Raw genomic sequence first — 27209 nt, forward strand, 5'->3', positions numbered from 1 at the left:
CTAGTCTTGTTTTTTAAGAACCATCATTTAATTAAAGTCTTTAAACATACAAGTACTTTTTAACCTGTTCAGGACCTCGCCCCCTTTTTGCAGGTTTTTTGCCTACATGACCTACCCAACAAAAAGTGGTACAGCTACCACCTAAAGGGGTAAGCCTGGTCTCATTGGAAAGAAGAGATTATCTAGTTTCAGATACAAGTGGTTGTATCAGATAGTTTCAGATTGGTTCTAGGCCTTTCTGGAACAAAGTTACAGAGGCTAGAATGGAAGGTTTTGATTTCCGCCTGAGTTGTTTACCTGATAAACTGATAAAAATCTTATTTCTCTGGAACATGTTAGGAACCAAATAACAACTGAGGGTCATAGCCACATGTCTTGGCTTTCACCAAAAAATCAAGTCAAAAGACCCAAAAATGGCTTCAAATGAGTTTCTTCTGTTTAACACAAAAGATGATATTTTGAAAAATAACACAATTTTCATTTCCGAGTACAAATGTATTTGGAAAGCTTTGTAAACTGGTAGTTTACAAAGCTTTCCAAATACATTTGTACTCGGGCTGTGGGTGAAATGTCACCCGAAGCTGCTGTAGCTTTAAGCACAGGCTTCCAAAAACACTCACACAGAGTGTAGTTTGAGTCTGCTTTTGTTTCATATCTTCTTTTACATTACTTAGATAATTTCTAAGTAATGCGCCAAAAAAAACCACCAAGCAACTCATTTTCCTCCTTGGTAGGTGACGTCAGATCAGGTCACAGGCCACGGAAGCCCCAATGGTCCAAAAACATTAGTGATTCGCAATCGCAACCACAGTCTGTGTTCACAACACAGTGTGGGGTGAATTTCTGAATAAAAGTTCTGGCACAAAATGATATTGTTGCGTATCCTCACGCTTTTTAAATGGGTATACGGAAATCCTTGGCCTTTCCTAGTGGGTATACGGCGTATACCTGCGTATCACGTAGACTACACCACTGGATGTGAGTTACATAAATCTGACCAAATCCACATTTATCAGCAAGGGCTGTCTGCATGTCAGGCAGAGACCCACACCTCAGTGGAATGCTGCTTTAATTACCAAAAGGCTTTTAATTAGCAGGCAAGACAATGCTGAACACTTGGTAGGAAAGGTCGGCCTTTATTAGATGGTTTTGCTGATGGGTAGCTGAGAAAGGGTGGAAGAGTGATTAATTTTCACTAGCCAGCAATCTACTCCCATGGAGCATGCTATTGATTTGCTTGAGATGGGAAATGGCAGCTGCTGAAGTACAATTTAAAAACTATAAATACTGTAGTCCATGCAGCCTTCACCTGGCCCCCTATTGACAAGTGACACTTTGTGCTTTGTATGCTGTTGTGGGCAGCCACTACGTATGAGTGTGTGTAAAAGTAATGACGATAAAAGAAATGACGAAAGTACAACATAACATCAGCGTAGGAAAGGCTTCATTTTCAAATAAGGTCATCAAAGCTTATTTATCTGTGGCAGAATCTTCAGTCTTTACTAATGACTTATGATGACTGACGGGATTTGATACTAGCTTTTATCAAAAGTGATGTACATTTCCTCATAGAGGATCAAGGGTCAAGGAAATGCTGAGCACTGCACTGGGAAGGGCAAAGGTCATCAAGAATGTGATCCTCTGGGAATAATGAGAAATGTGTGAAGAGACAGATTTTATGTGCTGTGGTAAAATGGGCAGGATGCACTAAACTGAGGACTGTCACTGGCTAGGTTATAAGAAATACTGTTTAGAAAATAAACTAACTTACAGCAATAATACAAGTATACTAGACTTTTGGAAGGTATTAGAGAAACAGGGGGACTAGAGAATTGGCTGTGTCCACTTGTCCTTGGTTAAGAGAAGAAACATGTATGACTAAATTTCTGAATGTTGATTGTTCTACCTGCATGGTTGTGATAGTGTATACCTGCAAGTTTCTGCAATGAGTAAATTTTATGTATATGCTAATACACCTCATAGTGCTGTACACATCACAAAATGTGCCATATTTGTCCCTTAAATACCATATATAACGGACAAATTACAAGAAACCCGATAAATCACCTTATAAACTATATTTTATTGATGGACCAGTAGCTATGTTATTTTCTGCTTGATGCTAGAAAGTTAGATATAATCAGAAGGACACATATAAACATAAGGTCAAACAAATGCTAATGCAGCTAACACTGTAAAAAAAAAAAAAAAATTGACTGATTTGCATAATGCTGTCTTTCATAATGTGAAATCTATTAGATTTCAATATTTTGAGCAATAATTAACTTATTGGGAAGCTTGTTCTGGACAATTCTATAATATTAGAAGAATTTTTGCTTAGTGCAAATTAGAGGGTTTTTTCATTATGAGTTACATTAGCTATTTTTGTAGCATTATTCTTATATAACCATGAAAAATGTCTTTACCTGATGGGGTAATGCTTTTGATCCAGAATAAAAGCCCAGTGGTAGATAACAGGGAGTGAGCTGGAGTTAGTCATGGTAAGCTGCTTCTGTACCTCTGTGCAGTTGAGGATGCAGCCAAAGTCCAACACATGACTTGAGAAGTGCAGGTTGGGAAAGTGTACCTCTCCTCGCAGAGCCACGGTGTCCCGCTGAGGATGCCCACTGTAGCTCACTTCCAGCACTTCCTCAGCCACACGGCTCACTAAATCTAGCTGGTAAAGAGGATTGAAGCGCACCCAGATCTCTGCTTCAGCACCAATACCCATCACCAGACTCTACATACACCAACCCAGGAGAAACAAGGGAGAAAATATTAATAGTCATATATAGTGTAATTGCCCATATTTGTTAGTTAGCTTAAGACACACTTCTGGGTCTTATCTCACACTTTCACAAAACCTAAAAATATCTAATAAAAAATCATTACAAATGCACATTCACACCCAAGAGATATTTAGTGGCCTACAAATAAAAGAGAACCCCCACTGACAAAAGCAGAAAATGAAACTCCTGAACTAAGGATCTGTGGACACTGAAACTGTGAGACCGCATCTGTGAGGCAGCAACATTACATTCTGCACTACCATGGCCACTTTGTGTAACTTGTTATTCAACTGTATTTGATTCACATTATATTGTCCATTTGAATTCCCATGAAGCTGTTGAAACAACAGTCTTTTTATGGATCAGAGCCTGTTTGTGAATGTAGTCACACATATTAATATTAATCAAAACAAACACAATTTGGCCAAAGTATGTGAACACCTGCACTTCACAGAACTGTTTAGATTGCCTTTAATACTGTAAAATTACAATTTCCCTTCAATGAAAACATAAATTAAGGGACAACACAAAGCAAGGTTGGTGCAGTATAAGAAGTTGAGTGGCTGGCACAGAGTCTTGAGCCCAACATCATTGATCACTGTCTCTTTGTGTCTCACAAGTCTTGTCCAGAATCAGAGTCTGACCTCACTAATGTTTTTGTTGTAAAACGGGCACAAATCCATACAGCCACAGTCCAAAATCCTTTCAAGAAAATTGGTCATTATAATAGCAAAAAGCATTCTAAATAAAAATCTGCACGTGCACGCTGTACTGAAACTATGCACTGTAACATTTATCTGTAAATTTACAGGTGATTTCTAGCAGCACATTTAAACAGTACTATGCTGTTTTTACAGAATGGCTGTAAATATACAGCAGGCATTTTTTTTTCTTAATCCTGCTTCATCCTTAATACAGTATCATAGTGTAGACACATTGCATTCTGGGATGAATTTTTCTCATGCTCTTTACAAGTTTTAAAAGTTTCTATGTCTAGCAAATATTTTTACTTCTCCCACATGTTAAGTATTTTATCACAACGTCTCCGGGTTTAATGTGATGATGGGAAGAAAGGTTTATGCCTGTACTACAGCCAAACTTGATTTGGTAGTGGAAACAAAACCCAGAAATAATTAGAAATAACTAAAAAGACAGTGGTATGTGAATTTGTGTATATTTTTTAAGCTTTTACGAGCTTCAGATAACTTTTCAAGGGTTAGTTTGCCTGTAATGCAATGCACTATATGGCACTGAGTGAGAAAATTATTATTATTATTTTACATTATTATTTATTTTTGTCTGTACAGTCTAACATTTGTACTTGTGACAAGGATAAATGGACCATGGACTGTGAGAAGACATAAATAATTTTTCTGAGTATTGATATGGTGAGCTTTTTTTACATTGTCTTCATGAACGTTTTGACCTTGGAAACATTACATTCTTCAAAATTTGCTTAGTCACAACAAACAGTACACGTGTTTGTTGGTAAATATAATGATTTTTAATAGTGACAGTGACTACTGAAAAGGTCTCTACCAATGCAAGGTACTTACACAGTAAACTTCTTGACAATAATATGGTAATAACCACCTCATTTATTTTTTTGGGTCCTCAGTTCAAATGCATGCAAAAATAAGCATTTCTAATAATATCCCACCACATCCTTCCTAAAAGTTGCCATCCCTGCCAAAGAACTCTTTGTGTACCTTTGAGAAGGTGAATGAGTCGTCACTGCTACAGTCACAGAGACCAAATGGCTCACCCAGGGTAAGCTCCAGAGAGAGAGCCAACATGGAGACATTCTTCAGATAAAGCTTTTCATACAGAGGCACAAGGGGCATGCCTGGAACCTGGAGGACATAGAACAAGCCCATCAAACTCAACAAACACACAAAATCAGTGTAAAACTCAACCACGCAAAATATTGAGAAGAGACAATATTTCCAACAGTTTCAAGATTTTGGAAAAGAATTATATAATACAAGATACATATACAAATTAAATATGGAACAAATAAGATATAGCAATGTAGAGGGCAAGAACCATCTAAGAGCTCACAAAAATAAATAAGTAGTCCTTCTTTATTTATCTTGTCCAGAAGATCATAAAGAAAGCATAAACATAATAAATTACAATAGCATATGATTTTATTTATATAAGTTTTATCAAAAAAGTCTACAAATAAAATATAAGGCTTTAGCAGAACATAATCTAACTTCACTATATATAATCCAGCTTTAAGAAATGTGAAAAAATTATATTAACACAATATTCACAATATTAAAAATACTGACAACTGCAGCTAGCAAACATAACCTAACAAGCAAATAGTATTGAAATATGTTCATCCATTCCATTTGTGGAACAACTTGTTTAAGTCTGTTTTATTATATTGCTTTTTATCCTTTTATTTCTTTTTATGTATATCAGCTATTGTATTACATCTGTAATTGCTTTTTAACAGCTAAATCTATTGCTAGACCTATTGTGAATCATAGGAGATCACTTGTATTTGGCAGAGACTATATTTATGGGAATCTCTGTCACTACTCACAATAATAATATGTTCTAGACCAGGGGTGGCCAACCCGCAGCTCCTGAGCTGCACGCAGCTCTTTGCCCGGTTTCATGCGGCTCTTACATTCATATCAGAGTTTGTATTTGTGTCTTTTTAATATTCCTGTTTGCTTCGCTTGAGTTTAATATGGTACTTTCGACAAATGTGAGTGAGATGAAAATACCTCAAAGTTTCCCAGTAGGAGCAAAAACATTTGAGTAAACAATTTGTGTCAGGTTCGCTCTCAAAATGGCAGGGAAAAAAATGTGATCAGGTGTGCCCATGTGTATGTTGTGGCTCTATGCGGTAACACAGTAAAAAATGTGGCTCTTGGTCTCTGACTGGTTGGCCACCCCTGTTCTAGACTGCTACTAGTTTTGTAAGATTGGGGCCAATTTGTAGAAAATACAACATCTGCCTTCTCTTCCCCTTTGCTTCTCCTTAATTGCTTTAGACTTCCAGTCCCTTATGCTGGAGCTTTCAACACGTGGACAGATGCATTTTAAGTTCTGAAAAAGCTGCCTGGCAATGGGACTTGAAAGCGGTTGCCAGAATATCAGGAAGATATATGGAAATCACAAAAGCTGAAGCTCACAATGGGGAAAAGGTGGAAGGCTGCGCACATGTGGCTCTGTGTGTGTATGTGTGTGTGTGTGTGTGTGTGTGTGTGTGTGTGTGTGTGTGTGTGTGTGTGTGTGTGTGTGTGTGTGTGTCCTTTAGGCCTTCTTCACTACTGGAGGAGTAGTCATACTGTATACTGTATGTCTGTTTGTTTACACTGTAGCTTACTTCCAACAATTACAAATTTACATCAAGTAACAAAAATTTTTTTTATACCTTGTGCCCAAAGCAATAGCAAAGCCAATAGTGACAGTCCACAGTCAGCCATCTGTTTTAATTTGCTGAACTGCAGTTCTCTTCTAAAAATATTTTTAGCAGTGAATAGACCTTAAAATTGATTTATTGACTTTCATGTCCATTATCTGATCTACAGACTAAGCAAACATTCTAGCGCAGAGGAATGAGTAATTGCCAAAATGCAAGTATGTTTAGACCATGAAGCTGCGATTCAGTTCACTAGGATAACAAAAATGGCATGCAAATGAAGTCTGATTAGTGCTAATTGTGGCCTTATTTTAACAATGAACAATGATAATAAAAAGATCCACAAAATGTTAAAGAAAGTGTTTTACGAGCACACAATTAGCAGGAGTGTTTTATGAGTAACATACACAAGGTTGAGCATACAAACCTTTTTAACACAGAAGTTGAGCTGTTGAGGGGAGATATTTAGGATTGGTGCAATGAATTGACATGTGATATCCACTGTCATGATGCGTTCCTTCCCATTCTGATTCCCCACGAAGGCATGGCATATCATCCTTTCTCTTGTCACCTACACACACACACACACACACACACACACACACACACACACACACACACACACACACACACACACACACACACACACTCCTTTAAACTTTTAATATTCAAAGCCTAAGCTGTGAGATGTGCCCCTTATTCATATTCACCTTATTCATACTGAGTAACTAAAAATAACCTATATAATATGTACTTATTTGTGAGCATTAATGTAGGAAAAATACAGTTAATGTAACCTCTGTGTGGGGCTTAAAGCGCAATTCATCCATTCAGAATATTATGGTATATAGTAAGACAAAATTTCTGCTTTACTCTTGGTGTATCACAGAAGCCCTCCAGCAGCATGTCAGCTGAGTGACCTGGACCAAGTTCCAAACGTGTGGGTGTCAGAGAGAAGACAGGAGCACCCAAAGTTTTAGGTGCCAGTGGACTCCTGGCTTTGCCTTGACTGGAAGTAGTGAGAGGTTGGTTTTTTGTGGCAAGTGCGCCTCTGCGGTGGAAGTGAGGAAAGCCTTCATTGGTCCAGAAAAGCTTGTGAAATCGTTGACCTTTGTTGGTGATCCTAAAGTGATACTGGCATGGACCTGAGCTGCACAGTAGGAACACAAAGGTGTTTATTTCAAATGTATATTACTCTGGTCTCTGCTACTGAACTAATACAGCACTGCTGGTCTCCCAACTTCAACTTTGAGTATTTGGTTAAGATTGAAGTTAATTAATTCTCCCACATAATTATATATATTTTTATTTTATTATATTATTTTCTTCAAATTGAGGTTTGCATTTCACAATGTACCTAAAGTGAGTTCCAAGGTCCAGATGGGGTGCAAAGAGCCGATCAGTGACAATAGTAGTGCCCTTCCCCGTAGCAAACAAGGGTACTGAATGGGTTTGGCTGTTGTGGATGGCCAGCTGCAATGTATCCTGGAATGGCAAAGTATCATCTAGAGAGGCCACCACTGTCAGTTCTAGTTGCCCTTCTGGGGGAATCGCTCCTTCTTTTGGCTCCACCCGCCATAGACTGTTACTCTTAGCCTGCCAAACAACTATGTGTTAATATAACAACATACTCATTTAACAAACACTTAACTCATTTATACATCATATTAATTTATACATCATATTAATACATCAGATTATTTTTTCAATGTTTTTGCATTAATCTGATAATCAACCTCAGTTCTATTCAAAACATCACAATAGTGACATTTGCATAAAATACACATTTTTATTATCTTTAATATTAAAAAAGTGAACTGAATAAAGTTTATTATTATTTTTGCATTGTTAGTTTTTGTGCAGCATCAGATTGAATTCTTTCTCCCTCATTTACTTTTTGCGGTCCCATTGACTGCCAATATAAATAATTTTTTCAAAAAACATGCATTTTTGCTTGTTAATGGTTCCCTGGGAAGAGGTAAAATTAGTTTTTACTGTTGACCAAAAGGTGGTGCCATTACACAGCCCTGTGCAAAGAAAAGCTTATTTTCAGGCTTTTACATTGAGTTCTATGGAGGATATCAGTATACTATAGTGTGCGTGTGTTTGCGTGTGTTTGCGTGTGTGTGTGTGTGTGTGTGTGTGTGTGTGTGTGTGTGTGTGTGTGTGTGTGTGTGTGTGTGCGTGTACATGTGTGCAGGTGAGTAGGTGAGTCTGATTACTCGACAGAACTCCATGTAAACATAGAAAACTCCATAGAAAACAGTTGCAAATTTTACCTCTTCCCAGTGGAGGAAACCATAAATAAGCAAGAATGCATGTTTTTTGTTTGTTTGTTTGTTTTGTTTTTTTATGTCATGGCCATGCAATGAAAAAATGGATATAATGGCATTATAATGTCACTGTGGAAAAAACAGCCCTGGTATGTAAATGAGGGAGAAATAATTTCAATCTAATGCTGCACAAAAACTAACAATGCAGAAATGCCACTGTTATAAGTCATCTTTGACATATCCGAGACTGTAATAAAAGGTAAAAGAAGTCCAGTTCACTTTTTATTTATTAAAAATAAGTCATTTTTTTATTTTATGAAAATTGGTGACATCACTAATTAATTAGTAATAAAAAGTATTTTGTTTAAAAATGTAGTATTAACAAATTCATGCGAAAAAATTTTAAAAAATATTAATCTGATATATTTTTATGAGTTTAAATTAGTGGACGTTTTTGAAACGTCACATCACGAAAGAGTTAGGGTTAGAGTGTCCACAAGTGTTAAGACCATTGATTGCTTTGAACCTCAAGTCCCAAACACCTAACACTGCTATTGTATAAGGGACTGCTACAGATACATATACAAAAGTATTTATTAAAAAATGTAATTCATCAGTTATTAGAAAATGCAATCTTCTGACAAACTACAGTGCCTTTTTCTGGGTGGAAGCCCATACCTCTGAGGGCCTGTAATGTAATTCAAGAAATTTTGTGATTCATTGAAGCTGAAAAATGCTTTATTAATCCCCTTGATTCACCAGAATGCAGGTTATTAGCTGTATATGGGGAGATAAACATATCTGACCTCTCTCATCAACAAGCCATTTTTGCCCACATAACTGTCTGATTTTTAGTTTCACACTAAACTCTAGAGACAGGTGGGCGTGAAAAGTTGATGTTTGGCTGGTTGAATAATTTAATGAATGAGCAGATTAATGTGGCCACAATACTGTATATGACTGGGGTTTTATTCTTCCGCATCTGTCTTCTGGTTGTTGGGAGACTGGCCTAAACCCCCAAAAATCAGACTAAATAGAAAACGTATGACAGAGCAGTGTTCAATATGCAGTCACTGGGGGCCGCGGACGGGTACCGGTCCGTGGATCAAATGGTACCGGGCCGCCCAAGGAACATTAAATTATTTCCATTATATTTACTATGGTGTATTTCTCTCGGGTTTGTGCTACTTTCCACGGACGAGAGGTTAACTGGGAGCTGAGAGACGTTACCTAAAGCCGCACCAGTACCACGGATGTGTAAAATATCTTGATATCGGGGAGGTTTTAGGTGACGTCTGGAGCTGAACGGCTGCATGCGGCACTGGCGTTGTAGCTTTGGTGGAGAGAAGGTGTGTATCGCTCTTCTCTCTGTTCAGCGGTACTTTCTCATGTTTAACAGTGTTTGGTGTACGTGTATATTGTGTTTGCTCAAATTCAACCCAGAAATTAGCAAAAATGAGTACGAAACAGATGTCGTTAGAAAGTCAGACATCGAAAGTGAAGCAGGGTTTTCTGCAGTGACAGCAAACAAAACAAAACGACGGAATAAACTGGACATAAGAAACACACTTCGGGGGTCATTGTCTCCTATTACCCCCTGCGGTAAAATTATCAAACGTTGACCGGTCCGTGGCAATAAAAAAGTTGGGGACCACTGATCTACAAAGCCAACAAACCACTTACCTATTTTATTATGCATTCAATAAAGCTAAGAAATAATTATGGGTAAAATTTAAGTAGTATGTGGGCTGTGGAAAAAGGTATAGCATAAATCATATAGTATAGTATAAAGTAAAAGTACACCTGTCCCTTCTTGTATTTGGATTCTGATTAAAATAGAGCAAGACCCACCAATTGTGCCAAGAACTGGGCTGGGATGGGGGACTCATTGAACAACTGCAGTGTCCTTGGGATGTCAGTGAGCACTTGGATGGTGCCAAAGTGTAGCTCAGTGGCAGAGATGGAGACAACTGGCCCCTGGCCATTGCAGGACAGGAGCAACTCCTGTGGGAGACAGAACGGAAATGGAGGAGCAAGGGGTCATTAAATAAAATTAAAAATTATAGCTGATTTAATTTGTTGTTCTACTGAGAAAAATAGCACAAAATAGGCACTGGTCAAATTTCTCTGTTTCACAAGTGTGCATATACAAATACACACGCTCACCAAAGGAGGATCCTGTTGGCCTAAAATTGCAATAAGAGCCATGACTTGAACTTGGCCCACTGTTTTAGCCTGGAGAACCAGAGGAATCTCTTCAATACTGTATGGCTGAATCACTCCTCTTGGATGAACAGTAGAGTACAGTAGAGATGGGTTCTCCTCATACTTCTGCACATACAGAGACACAGTGTTCTTCACATGATGGTCAGAGAGACATTCTGAATATACAATACACTCTATTTATTGAGTATTACTGTGGGCTTAGAAGACCCTTAATATTCGGTGCAGTCATGTTTATCTTATGATTTCCTATCATTGACAACAAGTTAATGGAATTTTTTAAGGGTCATGTTACCTGGTCTAAAAGGCCATAGCATGCAGGGAGATTTGTATCATTAATCAGTCTGATGGTCTTTTCATAGGGATAACCCAGGAAGCAGCGCTGGAACTGAAGCACAGAACTCTCCAGATGCACTTCAGGAACAATACAGCTGTAGAGAGTCGTCAGCAAAGAAATAACTTGTATAGCATAGTGTACACCTTGAGAGTATTAACAGATTAGAGTGAGTCACTATAAATATCCTACCTAGCCTTAATTGGGAGAGCTAACAACTCCTCCCCAACTCCATTAACATCCACAACCATTGCTAGACTGTACTGCTGCACTGTATTGGAGCACAAGGTCACCTGCAGCAGACACACACTGTCATGGTTACATATATAGTGCACATTATATTACTGTTTATGACACACTCACCTCTAGATGTACCCAATGGAAAACGATCACTAAATATCACAGCTACTGAATTTGTTCAAATAATGGCAATTATTTTAAAATTAATCTCAATTATATCAATTATTTAAAAATTCAAAGTACAAGTCAATCACAGATAGACACTAGTCATCAATGTCAGATGCTGCCCAAAAATACTGCAAGGTTCTTGAATTAGAAATTCCTAATCCAGGAACTGTCACTGACACTGGGGGCCAGATGTACAGATGTGAGCAGGTGCAGAAAAACAATCTTTAGAGAGAATTTCACAGACTTCTTGTGGCCCAAATATATGTCTACCATTATTAGATCCCTTCTTTTACCATTAATCGGTTTCCTATATTTTATCAAAGCATAAAAATCTTACATTAATGTATTGCATTATGATGAAAAAGGTCACTCATTCACTATAAAAATGAGTGAAAAAATATCAAACTTTTTCAGTTGATCATCTGTGCCAGGAAACCACACACTTGACAGTACTGCCTATCCTGCTCTGAGCAACATATCTGCTGATTATGATTAGTCAGTTGCTCCATCTTCTTTTTCCTGACCTCTCATCATTTGGGCAATCCAATTCATTTGTACTGTATATATGAATAGTATATAGGATGAGGACACTTTGCATGATGCATTGTACATGGTGTACTTAGACCCATATGTCAGGTTTTTTTTGCACAGGATGAATAAAATTTTTATTTAAAAAATGGGTGAAACAGCAACATATCCTACTGTGAGACCTCACTCAGAAAAGGAAGATGCAGCTGCTGATGGCTCAGGCTTTCTAATTTTCCCTGCCTTGTTAAAGTTCACACAGATGACCGAGCTTTTAAAGAATCATCCTGCATACTGACATTAGATTCCCCAACCTCAGTGAAGCCCACAGACACCCAGACAAAGCCATCAGATTAGTCTTTTTTTTTAGTTTTTTGAGACTCATTCATTTTGTTAATTTCAAGACTTTAACAAAAAAAAAAACAGTAATTATCTTAAGCTGATTATGGATAAGAGGTCAGTTCTGTCTTCAGTCGATATTCATAGACAATTTTGAAGGAAAGTGCTTTGAAAAATGTTTTTTTTGTTTTTTCCTGCAACTTTTATAAAAAGGGCAGACAACACAGTCTGGTTGAAGTGGTTCAGGCTAAACTTTGCATAGTGAAATCAATTCTAATTTGTGTCAAATGTGCAGAGATGACATGCACTAAAGGGTCAAAGGAGAATCTATAAAACAGAGACCTACCTTGATGTCTATTTGGCTCTGAGCCCGGATGGTGCCAGAACTGGGTGTCACTCTGAATTCTCGAGGCCTTTCAGGTGCCCTGTCTCCTGGTTTCCAGTCATTCCTGTCCAGCTCTCTTACCTGCTCAGTACTGGTCACACTTTCTCTCCCCATCCCATCACTAGGGATCCGTAAGCCAAAATTCATAGATACCAATGAGGAATTGGTAAGTGAGCAGGTCAGTGTTTGAGGAAAGCCTTTTGAGGTCAAGACAGAGAGTAGATGCAAATAGAGAAAATAATCAGAAAAACTGGAAGTGGTACTGGGGTTTTCGGTAAGCATGTGATCTTGGATATTGTCAAAACAAAATTTATTTACCGAAGGATACCTGCCCAAAGTCAAGCTCAGGAATGTTAAAATGAAACGTTGGGCCTATTACACACCCCCTGCCACAAAAAAACAGGACAAAGAGATTTTCAATTAAATTTGACCCACACTGTGGATTGGAAAGTGAAGGTCACTGGTTAAACAATATGAAATATAACTAATTAAATAATGCATTATTTAATGAACCAGTGGCTACTAGAGAAGAAAAAGAGAGATTATGACAGGGAGAACAAAATAATTCAATCCAATTGGAAGATGACACTAAAGTGTGGTGCTCCTGTAATCTCTACTTCCAGCATTTTCAATGGTAATGGATCCTATATACTCATATAGATAAAACCATTATGCATTTCTATCATCTGCATAACAAAAGGATTTTCTATTCCTACATGGAAAAACAGGTTTTTTAAAACAGGACTATGGTGCGTCCTTGTAAAACAATGGCTACAAGAGCCACAGCGCATTGACAAAAATCAAGTCAACAAGTAAGACATTTACCTGAATGTGAGAATGAGAGGCTGGGGATTCCCCAAAACAGATAAATAAAACTCCTCGGAAAAGGTGCCCAGTTTGTCAGAAATGAAGCGGACCTCCAGGACATGGCAAGCCCCAGGTGGCACCATGCCCTCAGGAGGACTGAAGGAAAAGCACAGTCCCACAGCTGTAGTAGGAGGCATGATCCTATAGGGGGCATCTATAAGTCCCTTATTGCTCACAAGCACCTTGGGTAAAGGTAAGAACAAAATCACAATCCATTGCTAGGAAGTGGCTTGCAGAGGCATACTGAGCCAACTAGGATGCATGAAACAAATTCAGTTAAAGTGAATAGAAGTTAGATTTTTGAAATCCACTGGGGGGTTTCGAATTCAGTTAAATAATACTTTTTATTGTTATGTCTTAGTGTTATGGTTAAACTACCAGTTCAATTCAAATCAGAACATCTTACGGTGACATATACATTTTAAAAAATTATTTATGATATTTTCAAATATAAGTAACATATTTTAAAACATGTCATATAATGCTAGGGATGACTTTTGTGTAGACAATGTTGCATTATTCATACCTCATAGCAGTGCTTGGAGCCAACAAAAATGTTGCCAATGTCCAGCAGATCAAAGTTAAACTGCAATTTGGGCCCCATGCCTTCCCCCTTTATTCGCAGTGGCAAACAAGTCTCTCTTCCTGCATGATTTGTAATACATCATTAATGTACATCATTAAGAAGCAATACAGTGAATTAGCAAAATCAAAATGAAAATTTGCAATATGTATTTGCTCAGCCAAGACATACTTTTTGCTGATTTGATTGACAAGCCACACACAATCTCTTTATTAAAAGCTTAACTACGCTTTAAAAGTACCTAATTAAAAATGACTTAATATATATAATCTGGTATATATACATATGAAAAAACACTTTTTAAGATAAAGGATGAGAAGATGGGCCCAAAAAAATGTTACATGAATTTTGTTTGTTGAGTAAAATCCCAAAAGACTGACATGTCATTAGGTTACCACCCTTTATTCACACCTGGCAACTAATGCAAATGTGAGGAAGTCTATGAGAGAGTCTTATTCACGCACATCCAAACCACTCAACAACTGGCTTAAAAAGAAGTAAACAACAATAATATTTGTTGCACACATAAACTTACATTCATTTTAACATCAAAATTAGGCTAAACAGTACCTGTGACATCACAGTATACAGTGTGCTGGTAAAGTTTGGCTTCTTGGGGCTTGAAGATAACGTTGATTTTTGCTGTGCAGTTTGGCCAGATGTCCCCCTCCTGTAAGGAATACAGAGAGATACTAATTTCACCATAATGTTCTTTCTAATCCACTTCACTATAAAATGCATCCTAAGGCACTTCGGTTGCCTTTAGATGTGTTTGAAGGGAATGCTGTTTTGTATTGATTATGTAATAATCAATATTCATAACTATATTGCAAGGAAGTTTGCTGACAAGTCTGCCATGATTTATATAAGTTAACAATATTTTAACAATATTTTCAAAGCGATCAAAAGATCAACACATTCTGATGCACTGAAGGTAAAAATGTATGGTAGACAAAGTTGCATTTAGTCCAAGAAAAAAATCATGTATGTAAAAGAGCATATCTGACAAAATCCAATCAAAGCAATATCAGGCCAACTATTTGTGGTAGATATATATGTCACTGCCAAGGACTACTAAACCATTCTGGAGGACCATGTGTACCCGATGGTTCAAACATTGCACGCTGAAGGTGGTGCTGTGTATCAGGATGATTATGCACTTACATGTGTATTTAATGCACAGCTATATGTAGTTAAAACATTTTAATAGTACATTTTTCTATAGGAGAATTTATTTTTTATAACTATGTTTTATATCATACTTCAACATGCTTACATTTTTTATACCGTTTAAACCATAACTTTTTTTCATAATTTCCACATTTTTAAATAAAATCAAAGGATTTATTTTTTTTATATTTATTCATTCATTCATTTTCTACCCCTTATCCAAACTACCTCTGGTCACAGGGAGCCTGTGCCTATCTCAGGCATCATCGGGCATCAAGGCAGGATACACCCTGGACGGAGTGCCAACCCATCGCAGGGCACACATACACTCTCATTCACTCACACACTCACACACTATGGACAATTTTCCAGAGATGCCAATCAACCTACCATGCATGTCTTTGGACCAGGGGAGGAAACCCCCGAGGCACGGGGAGAACATGCAAACTCCACACACACAAGGTGGAAGCGGGAATCGAACCCCCAACCCTGGAGGTGTGAGGCGAACGTGCTAACCACTAAGCCACCGTGCCCCATTGTTTTATATTAATAAGCCATAAAGTATACATGCAATCGTTCATATAAATATAGAAAACCTTTGCACAATAAAAATGGAGGTCAGGTTTGGTATGTGCATTGGGTCTGTGAAATGGTACAGGGCAGGGGCGGTTCTAGACCTTTTTAGGGTGGCTCCAGCCCCCGTCTGTGATCTCAGCCACCCTAAAACTAAAAGTATAATTTTTACTTTCATAAATAAAAAATACGTTAAAATGCAGAACATGTCGTTGATGGGAAAGAAAATTATTTAGCAGTTTGATCCAAGAGCGTTTTTTTTTTACTTTGCTTTTACGCGCGTGCGTTGTAGTCTTTCAAAAGTGCGTCATGAGCTGTCTGATTTATTTGCACGGAGAAGCACAGGCACGTGCAGTGTTCACACGCAGTCAGAGATGGAGGCGTTTATCTATAACGTTAATCGGTGGAAAACATTAGGTTACTGTCGTAACCCCGGTTCTCTGAAACATCGAGTGGAGAGATCTACCTATGGGAAGGGCATCCGTTCCTGAGTTAAGTCTGGCTTAACAGACAGGAGCGCGTGCCAAACGCAGGTAAGGTAACGCCTCTTACCCGAGTGCATAATGCACCTGCACGCGCTGCCTTTCCTCAGTGTCCATATTCGCTTCTCGTGCAGCAAGCGGGGCAAACTTGGTGGATCTCTCCACTCGATGTTTCAGAGAACCGGGCTTATGACAGTAACCTATTGTTCTCTTTCATCATCTTGTGTTCGAGATCCACCTATGGGAGATATAGACAACTCCCCGGTTGCCCAATACACTCACAGCGAGGCCCTGTAAGCCAGAGGACGGCCTAAAAGGTGGTGCACAGCACATCACAAAGCAGCAGACATAACATACTGCGCGGGACAAAAAGCTCAAAGGGAAACACAGCATGCGGCAACAGCATGTTAAAACCCTGCTGATGTCCAACAAGCGGGCCGCCTGCAGGAAAAGAACATGTACATAAACATGTAAATGGACCAACCCGAGCATACGGCGGGGAGAAGACCATATGCCCGAAAACATGCACAGCCAGGTCAAGCGGACAGGGCTGACAAGAGTACGGGCCTCGTAGCACGTGGCTACTAAGAGCCCACACTCAATGAAGGATTGAGTCATAAGCCACCGTGGTACGGGTAACATCAAGCCGGTAGTGCCTGACAAATGTGTGCAGAGAGGAGCAGCTCGCCGTGGCACAAATGTCCTGCAAGGGAACTCCCCAAACAGAGCCCACGAAGCAGCCAAGCCTCTAGTGGAGTGAGCCCTGAGGCAATCTGGAGGCTGCACACCCCTAGACTCATACGCTAAGGAGATAGCTTCTACAATCCAGTGAGAGAGGCATTGCTTAGAGATGGGTTTTCCTGTGTTTGGTGGGGCCCGAGAGATGAAGAGCTGATCGCTCCCCCGAAAAGAGTTCGTCCTGTCCATGTACGCCCGTAGGGCGCGCACAGGGCACAAAGCATTCAACCTCTGGTCCTCCGCAGAGGAAAAAGTAGGAGGGTGAAAAGCGGAGAGCTCAATCACACCATCAGTGAAGGCTGGAAAGCACTTAGGCTTAAGCCAAACCCTATCCCCACTGAGTGAGAATTTGGTGTACGAGGAATGAACTGAGAGCGCATGCAAATCACTGACACGTTTGGCGGAAGCCAAAGCCAGGAGCAGCGCCGTCTTGAAGGACAGAAACCTGAGGCAGATATCCCCCATGCAGCGATAGCCGCCAAATAGACCTTAATCGTCGAAAAGGTCCTGCCACGATCAATAAGGCCCTGTAAAAAACCCAGAATATCAGTGACTGAGCACAGATACAAGATGATCTGGTGCTCCTCGCACCACGCTTCAAACACACGTCATTTGCAATCATAGAGAGAGCGTGTGCAAGGGGCCCTGGCACTCTGAATCGTGGCAATAACACGGGGGGAAGCCCCAGCGTGCTCAAATTTGCCCTCTCACTGGCCAGGCCCAGAGAGCCACCTTGCCCGGGTGAGGATGAAAAATCTCCCCGTTCGCCTGGGTCAGGAGGTCCGTACGCAACGGGAGTGGCCACGGCTCCGCATACAGAGGGATTATCTCTGCTAGCCAAGGTGCCTTGGGCCACCTGGGACCATGAGGATCAGAGATAAACCCTGCACCGCGACCCTGGCCAGGGTCGGAGATATCAGGCAGAGTGGAGAGAAAACGTAGAGCAGCATGCTGGGCCATGGATGAGCCAGAGTGTCCATGTTGAGGGGGCGTCCTCGTCCCAAAGCGAGAAGAACATAGGACAGTGGGTGTTTTCGCGCAAGGTGAAGAGATCGACGGCAGCCTGGCCGAACCTCTCCCAGAGCAGCCCCACTATCTAGGGGTGGAGCCTCCACTCTCTGCACAGAGGGTTCCCCCTCGACAGAAGGTCTGCACCCCTGTTCAAAAGGCCCGGGACATGCGTCGCCCGTAACGACAGAAAATGCAGCGTGCTCCACACCAATAGCTTGTGAGCCAGAGCATGAAGCCTGGAGGAGCGCATGCCGCCTCGACGGTTGAAACATGCTACAGCTGTCATATTGTTGCAGCGTACCAGCACATGATGTCCCTGTAGGTGGGGTGAGAAATGCATCAGAGCTTTCCACACAGTGGGGAGCTCCAAGTAATTTATATGGGCTGAGCGAAGTGAGATCGGCCACACACCGTTCACTGATCTTGAGTGGCTCCCCACCCTGTCAAGAAGGCATCTGTCGTGACCACTTTCCGCATCATGACCGCCCCGTGAGGGGTCCCATGTGCCAAAGCCATAAGACCCTGTAATCTGAGACATGTGCGATACTGTATTCGCACCCTTCCCTGACCCGCGATAGACAGTTCATGAATGAAGAGACGCGCCCCCGCGCTAGGCACACACGCATCGCGACGGAATTCAGCTCCAGACCCAAGAATATGACTTCCTGAGCGGGAGTGAAATCGCTCTTTAACACATTGACTCTGAAACTGAGCACAGCGATGTGTGAGAGCACACGGGCAGTGTTCTGAATCATATTCTCTCTCGAATCGGCTATACAGTAATAAGCCAATCGTCTATGTCAGTCAGGATCCTGAGACCCACTGCTCCCAGCGGCGCAAGTCCCACCTCCACACACAGACAGAACATCCGCGGACTCAGCGCAAGCCCGAACGGAAGGACTGTGAATTCGTAACATATGCCTTGGTAGGTCTGTGTAGACATCTTACCCCAGGGCCTATCGGGGGGGAAGGGGGCCCGCCCTGCTGAGCCTGTGGCTTCCCACGGGGTTTGTTGGACCTGCCAGCATCATCCTCCTTCTTCTTATCAACGCAGCGCGGAGTTCAGCCTGATATGCGGACAACAGCGAGGAGACATTGAGAGCTCGAATGGAAAGAGCTGAGGCTTTATAAGATGCCAGATGGATTGATGCGGAGAAACGATCCATCTTGCCCGGGAGGACGGGCTTGGGTGGGGCGAGCAGCCCGCCCTGGGATGGATTAAGGTGTCTGGTGATGGAAGGCTCGATCACGGGGGGATAGCTCATGCCCAGACCCACCATATCCTTCACCTCAAGCCCCGCGAGACCGTGTTTTAGATCAAGCGGATCTCCCCAGCAGTACCTCATGTGTTTTGCACATGCAGGGAGGACGGGCAGGAGCTGCTTCCTCGGGCCGGCAGGAGGCTCTAGAAGCTTACCGTCATACACATCCCTCTCCTGATCCGAAGCTTTCAGGAGAGCCGGCCATTCAATATTCGCAAATCTCCAACAGCACCGATTGAGGTGGGGCGGGGGGAGCCTGAGGGACCACGGAAGACGGGGTGGCTTCCTCGTCATCCGAGCCCTCGTGAAGGCCCGCTTCGGCCTCATCCCCGTAACCTGCCGGTCCTTCAGGGAAGCGGTCGTTGGCCGGTATTAAATCCTCAAACGGGGAAGGACAAATGCTGGCCCAGTCAGAAAGTAAACTGGCCCAAAGTGAACTGAGGAAAGGCAGCGCGTGCAGGTGCATTATGCACTCGAGTAAGGGGCGTTACCTTACCTGCCTTTGAGACGCGCTCCTGTCTGTCAAGCCAGACTTGGTGCAATTGGTTGCTTCTGTAGAGGTCAGGAACGGATGCCCTTCCCATAGGTTGATCTCGAACACGAGATGATGAAAGAGAACCGTAAAGACGGCAACCAAAAAGCAGTGAAATTTCACTATTCTAATTACCAGAGTTGATAGAACAAACAAAATATTAATGCAAACAATCCATTCAATACTAAATAAAAATAACATTTATTGATTTGGTCTTTGTCTTGTGAATACAGGACACACTGTTCGTAGAGAATGCACATGAACTGATTTGATTCAAGACTGGCATCATTACATCATGCATAAAATTTTGGTGTCCACTTTTTCCATTTTAAATAATACCATAACTTTTGGCTTACTATGTAGTCATATAATATATAATATAAAACTCTTAAATTCTCACTAACCCCTAAAGATGAAATCCTAGATCCACCCCTGGTACAGGGTTAATTACATTTATAAAATTTAGCATGGTTTATATTTCTATTTATTTACTTAGGACAGGATTTGTGAATTTCTTCAACCACTGTTGGTATTGGGGTGTGTGTGTGTGTGTGTGTGTGTGTGTGTGTGTGTGTGTGTGTGTGTGTGTGTGTGTGTGTGTGTGTGTGTGTGTGCATGCGTGCATGCGTGTGTCCATTAGACACCTGCGGCTCTATGATGATGTGCTGATCACTGAAAACCAGCCGGTCCTGATGAAGCTGCTTACGTCTGTCCCGAAAGGTGCGTGAGAGCAGGGAGAGGCGGTCTCGAAGAGTGGGGTCAGCGTCACACTCTGTTAAAAACTGTTCCATTTCATCATCTTCTTCCTGCTGCAGCTTAGAAAAGAACCTAGATGGGAAAATAGAGGAAGAGAGAATGAATGTCAGAAAGAGAGTGAAGATCATATTAAAATACTAAATCCCTGATATTCATGACTGCTTCAGAAAGGAGGAGCATCTCAGCCATCTCTATTAAGAGTGCTTTAGGCAAACATATTAGACCTGAGTCTATGCTGTTCCTCTTCCACCTCAGTGGCAAAGCTCTTCCACTGGAAATGCACTATGGTGTCACTTCTGTTCAGGATAGCCACTGTGCGCTGGTTAGCCATGGAGATGTAAGTCTTTTCCACCCACAGTGAATTCTTGTCCAACCTCACATTTATATCTGTGGAGGCTCCATACAAATTTATGTAAATATCTTCTCCTATAAAAGAACAAAATAGATAACTTTGGTTTATAATTCACATTTTGAGAAGTAACAGTTGTACTCAGGAAACATTGTTTAGATTAAAATCAAACTCAAATGCTTTTAATTACTTGCGAATGGAAACCAAGGTGGCAGTGTTGCCCTGCTTAGTTGGCAGTTGACAAAGCAAAACATGGGCCCAAGTCTGGTTTCTTTGGAAACATGTGTTCCTTTATTTATATAATACTGTATTTTGGAAAAATATATTACACTGTTACTGAAGTTTCCCTTAACTGCTGCTGGCATTAAGAGCAAAGGTGTATAAAGAGACATGATGCATCTCCGTTTCTCATTCATATTTAACTGCAGTAAGCCAGGAGATAAACAAATAAAGCTATTAAGATAACATCCAGAATGTACAATAGTTCAACAAGCTCATCCCTGGCCATGTTAGACAGAGCACAGACAGTCTCAAAACAGATAAAAATTAGCAATTTAGAAGACGTAGTTTTCAATAAGACTGCAAATTCATACTCTTTACTGCAATGTGCTCATCGAAGGGTTGTTAAGCTGTGGAATCCAAATATACATTTGATGAGGATACAGCTGAGTAATTTGTACTTGCTAGATGGCTTATTGGCTATAGTGTTCCCTTATGCAATACTGTTTACAAACAATGCGATTACAAATCTCATCAAGCTGCCCTTAAAATGTTATATTTATTGTTCTTTCTTACTTTTATGCTACAAAAGAGCATTTTTTCTTACTTGTGTGCTATAAAAGAGCAGAAAAAGGTAATTAGAGTGGACATAAATACCCCAAACCATTTTTATATTTTTCTGTTATTTTAGCTATCTTGTTAAACTGCAAATGATCAATGTTACAATTCGTCAGGTAATAAGGCCGATCACAACAGTGTTACCGTGATCACTCGTTTATCGCGGTTAATGGGGACCGGAACCCCTCGCAATAGGTGAAAATCTGTGAAGTAGGGTTGGCCCTGTTTGACCTTATAATTGATGGTCATCATCTTCCTCTTCCTCTTGGGCTCACTAGAGGAATCTTTCGCAGGGGCACGGCACTTAGGAGGCATTGTAAGGGTTTAACGAAAAGTTAATTTTGAATACAATACGCGAGACACAGTTGACAGCGTGAATGAGAGTGGCGAGATACAACAAGGGAAGAAGCTGGGAGAGGATGCGATGATGCGCAGCCAATCAGCTCAGATCTTGTGCCGGGAACCAATCATGTGCCTTGTCTGAGTGCCCGTGGGTATGTACAAAGCCTCTGACAGAGTTTCTCTCTTTGTCTGGCATCCTGGGAAACTGTTTTTATTTTTATTTTTCGATGAATATTTGTGAAAAATCAGCGATGCACTGAACCGCGAAACTTGAATCGTGAAACTTGAACCGCGAAACTTGAACCGCGAAACTTGAACCGCGAAGTGGCGAGGGATTACTGTATATCCAAATTCAGTGGTTAGCGTCCAGCTGCAGAAACAAAAATTTCCTTATTCTTATTAAATAAGAATAAAGATAAGGAGTGCTCTTGCCCACCAGCTAAATCTTATCAACTTATTAACCTCAACGTGCAATTTATGAAGGTCATATTTTAAAGCATACAACTAATATGTCAGAATTGCTTACATCACTGTGATAGAAAACATCAGAAACAAAACATGGAAATGTTCTCTTTAAATAGCTTTTTTTTTTTCATTAAGCAACACCACTAAAAACAACCAATAATTAGTATAAAAACAAATGAAACAACAAAAAGCAAAAAGCCTTAAAACATCAATGCTCTGTTTCTTTCACCTAGCTGCACAGTACCTTTCACTGCCTTGATGCCAATCAAAAACGATAAATCTATTCAGTCCTACTCCCATTTTAATCCATTCAGTCCTATTTTATTTAATTAGGTTAGATGCTTCTACAATATAACTTTAACAATAGATGTGAATACATACGTATAAATTACTAAAAATGACTGTATAACTATTTAATTAATGTAATAGAATTTTTTTAATGATTGTGTTTGTCAGGAATATCATTCTTAGCCATATCTGTTCATGAGCCATACCTATGTAATTATGGTGTTATATGCACTGGAGTGGAGCAGCATTAATGGCAGAGCAGTACACAAAAAATACTGAACCTGTGTGGTAATGGAGAAGCAATTGTTGGCTGTGGTCTCCTGTAGTTGTGGGTAGAAAATCAACAGTCACCTGCATACTCTTGCCAACACTAAGTGCTCCTACTGAAGGTTCTACAGAAAATGGGCTATGGAAGAACATAAATACACAGTAAATAAACACACTCTTATATGCAATAAAAACTGTTTCATTTTATTATGATGAGTGCTTACTTCTGTGTGCTGAGCTGAAATTTGGCCTTGCCTTTTCCAATATTGCGTACCAGGAGGGTTTTTTGAGATAAACATTTCACAGGACACAGAGAAAAGTGGAGCTCATCTGGAAAGTCCAGGATGGCACGTGGCCCTATTGCCCGGATGGGTACCTCAAACTTCTCTCTCTCAGTCATTAAGATTACTTGGTGGCTATAGTCCTATCGAAAAGACCATGAATGGAAATATAATATGTATATAATACGACATCAAAACACTTATAAATTACATAAGCCTGAAATTACAGCAATGTGTTACGATGGACAGGACAAATATAGAGTGCAGTTATATAGAATTTTCTCTAACATCATACGAAAGATTATATATTATGTTATTATATTAATCATGTTATTATTATACCCGGATTTATTACACAACATTGTCTTTTTATTGAGGCTACAAATTTGCACATTCTCATAATCATTTGAACTTTATCTCCAAGATATTAATTTCAGGTTAAACAGTGAGGATAACTGTACTCTGTAGGTTCGTATGACATAATAGACTCTTTTCCTGGGATGGACTGGCATCTTATCCAACATTCTAGTCCAAAGTGCATAATGCTCAGGACCTACATACCATGACACTGACAAAGACAAACTTTTCCTGAAAATGAATGAATAAACAAATGAACACTAGATTCACCTATGGAGCATTGAGCTACAATAAAATATGTTAACTTATAATGCAGATATGCGTATTGATCTTTCTCTGTAAATAGACAGAATCAACAAGAGTGCAAGAAGTTTTTTCTGTATCATGTCATGAAAATTACCCTGTTTAACTGGACATGTATGCTGAAATACAATACAGTGCTAATTCAGTTGCTTAAAGTTTACTATTTTCCACTGTGATACAAAGATACACAAAACTGAGCAGTAAATTTGACTAGCAAGGAGAAAAATCAGCAGTATACGTGTAGCTCATGTTTGTGTGACTTCTTACAAGGGTTATTTAAAACCAGGCTTCCGCTTGCTTTAATATAACTGTGGTGTTATGACTATTTTTGCAGTCAACTGGAAATGTAAGCTTGAGTAAAACGTACCTTGTTCTCCTGTGGAGTGAATTGAACTGTAAAAGTAAACGCCATGCCCGGGGCCACTTTGTTGCATACATCTACTGGGCTCACCACTTTGAAATATAATGAGTCGTCTTTAACCACCTTTACAAGGCGAGGGATCTGCAAGTTGCAGGAGAAACCACATCAAGCTTAGATACAACCACATGTGTACTTGCGCATATACCATTTGAATTGTTGCTGAAATTATATTCATGTGGCATTTTCAGCTCCAGGCTTAGACTGTCGAGGTGTTATGGTCACATGTTTATATATATAATCTAGTCTAGCACAGGACATAAGGGTGGTTCTGTAAGTTTCAGTTGCACTGTGGAGTAATTTTATTCAATATATATGGCCTTTTATTCTTTTATATGTGCATTACATTGATGCTTCTAATGATTTCTTGCCTTTGTAACTGAGGGAAGTCAGTTTGGGGTACGTTAGAATGTACCACCATACACCATATGTACTGCCATATACAGTATGTAGATCATCTTAGATTGGATATGTCTGGTGCTGACTTAGTAAATAGACTGGGCAAACACAAAATGTATTTATATTCAGACACACAGAGAGCTGAGCCCATCTTGAAGTCACCTTGTCATTATTGCGTAACACCAGTGGCACTTCATACATCTCAAAGGGCAGATAGTTCTGGAACACAATCTCAGACGGGTATGGCTGGAAGAAAGGCTGGTCCACATCTACAGCAGAAAACTGGGGGGAAAAAAAAAAGCCCCTCAGGGAAAACGAAAGGTCATTTTTCTAAGACCTCCATTTCTATACACCCTTCCCCTTGATGTGACTTATTGACATACTAAGTAAAAAAAGGAGTAGAAAGAAAAAGTGATACAATGTATACATGCAACCTGCACACATTTGCCCTGCATAAATACCACAGAATCAAAATCCCATTAAAAGCATCCAGTACAGACAAATGTTTCTGTCCATTTAAAGTACATTTACAACCAAATCTCACAATAGGAAGACAGAATAGTTTACCGGTCAATTTTACCTTTTGATGTGTTGTCTTACTCATGTCTAAAAGTTCCAGAATGCGAGGTGGAGACATCTTATTTGTAGTAGTATGTCTCTCCTCTGTCGACTGAGACATTTCATGTGCATATACAGATGGAGATAGCTATAATGAGATAATTTCACAATGAGTTCCTTCATGAACATAGAATACATTTATTTATGCAGGTATCATTTTCAACAGTTTCTACTGTAAGTGCATAAGTGCAAACATTAGCTGTGTAGTAACATCAATCAAAACTATTTATGTAAACTATGTAATGTTAATATATTCCAGTCACACAGACATGTGTCGTAAATTGTTGGATTGCTGCACCACTAGAACCGGAATATTTGCTGCAACAATTATTATTATTTTTAATTAATATATGGTGCCTTTTTTTAACAAAACTTTAAAAAAAAAACTTTAGTCATACAGTATGTGCATGACAAACATAGGGCCTCACTGTGACAAAAGACTTCTGTGAGTCATTCTGAATACAGGCAGCTGATTAATGCTGTAAATGTGATAAAAAATTGTGTATTTGGACTTTCCACATATAAAAGCACAAATTAAATGATGTGATCAAAGCTGAGGTTTACAGTTAGTATTCTTATGCATTACACACATTCAGGATAAGGAGTTTGTTGTGAATGGTTGTCCAAATTTAAAGGATCTTCATTTGTTGTAATGATTAGATGTTTGGGTGACATTATTTAGCGCTGTTGATCTTCAAGTCAGACCCACATCATTTCTTATTCACCTTTCTGGTTTTGTCCTCCATTTTTACCAGCTTGGGATTTTTTGATGCTGCTACTTTAGTCTTGAATTATTCTGACCTTCAGAGGCAAGGATTGCAAAGCTGGAAACTGGAATTTTAGAGGTGATCATTGTGAAATCTGACTTTGACCTGTAGATAGAAATGCAGACAGATAGGCCATAGTTAATGGCATATTCCTGTATTTATCAAGCAACTAAAAAAACAAATAAACACAGTTCGAGGAGTTCTAGAATAATATACCTTGATAAATAAATACTTACAAAAATAAAGAATAAATAAACGTAAACATTAGCGAGTAAAGAATAACAAACTTGCTAGTTACGATAACAGTAAGCGCTTTTACCTAAAACATATCTGTCAACACCTCATGAACACATTAGTAATGTCAATTATGCTAATATTTCTCATACGTTTTTGTTTTCACCGTTATTTGGTTACATGTATATATACACCAGAAACAGAATATACGTGTTTATAATGTTAATTAGCTACAGTACTTACGAGCAACACGTATTCAGCATGTACACGTTTCTCACAACACTCTCAGCTTGGTGGTTTCCATGACAGCAAACCCACTCGCATTCTCTTTCTGATACTGATTCTGATACCAACAACAAGCCATTTGATTTGCTCGAGTCTACAGTTGGCTGCGGCGATTGGATAACATCTTGCACTTGTGACAAAGGGCAGGCGCGTGCAGAACCGCGTCCTTGTCTTAGCAACACAGAAAGCAACATAACAAGGGGGTGGGCGAGGTTTTTCTTGCGGTGCAAATGTACGTGCAAAATGTAGTTGTAAATGTTTGTACTTTGTAAAAGTCCTTTTGAATCGTACAAATATTATATGTTCATATAATTAAAGCACGTTTCTATCTTATGGTCATTTCCAAACAAGAGAAAAACACATA

General features: G+C 39.8%; 1 protein-coding gene across 8 annotated transcripts in view; it reads right to left on the minus strand.

The window, feature by feature from the left end:
- The window catches only part of LOC113652474 (hydrocephalus-inducing protein-like), a 74576-nt gene extending 47618 nt beyond the window's left edge, over positions 1-26958 (minus strand). For 7 of the 8 annotated variants that reach the window (XM_047822582.1, XM_047822579.1, XM_047822578.1 and 4 more), the window contains exons 1-23: positions 26804-26955; positions 26285-26431; positions 25522-25647; positions 25104-25223; positions 24492-24626; positions 23408-23607; positions 23198-23322; positions 20860-21061; positions 20524-20707; positions 14682-14781; positions 14055-14173; positions 13487-13710; positions 12980-13047; positions 12623-12858; positions 11197-11297; positions 10966-11101; positions 10614-10778; positions 10299-10451; positions 7532-7770; positions 7048-7324; positions 6602-6745; positions 4499-4642; positions 2427-2740 (exon numbers count right to left, since the gene is read on the minus strand). In XM_047822582.1, coding sequence (XP_047678538.1) covers positions 2427-2740; positions 4499-4642; positions 6602-6745; positions 7048-7324; positions 7532-7770; positions 10299-10451; positions 10614-10778; positions 10966-11101; positions 11197-11297; positions 12623-12858; positions 12980-13047; positions 13487-13710; positions 14055-14173; positions 14682-14781; positions 20524-20707; positions 20860-21061; positions 23198-23322; positions 23408-23607; positions 24492-24626; positions 25104-25223; positions 25522-25647; positions 26285-26305 — 3533 coding nt within the window. In that variant the 5' untranslated portion in view covers positions 26306-26431; positions 26804-26955. Of the gene's footprint in view, positions 1-2426; positions 2741-4498; positions 4643-6601; positions 6746-7047; positions 7325-7531; positions 7771-10298; positions 10452-10613; positions 10779-10965; positions 11102-11196; positions 11298-12622; positions 12859-12979; positions 13048-13486; positions 13711-14054; positions 14174-14681; positions 14782-20523; positions 20708-20859; positions 21062-23197; positions 23323-23407; positions 23608-24491; positions 24627-25103; positions 25224-25521; positions 25648-26284; positions 26432-26803 lie in introns of all 8 variants that reach the window. The other variant, XM_047822583.1, reaches the window with a different exon arrangement.
- Between the last annotated feature and the right edge of the window lie 251 nt (positions 26959-27209).

Source organism: Tachysurus fulvidraco, chromosome 13 (assembly GCF_022655615.1).
Source record: "Tachysurus fulvidraco isolate hzauxx_2018 chromosome 13, HZAU_PFXX_2.0, whole genome shotgun sequence".
Lineage (NCBI taxonomy): Eukaryota > Metazoa > Chordata > Actinopteri > Siluriformes > Bagridae > Tachysurus > Tachysurus fulvidraco.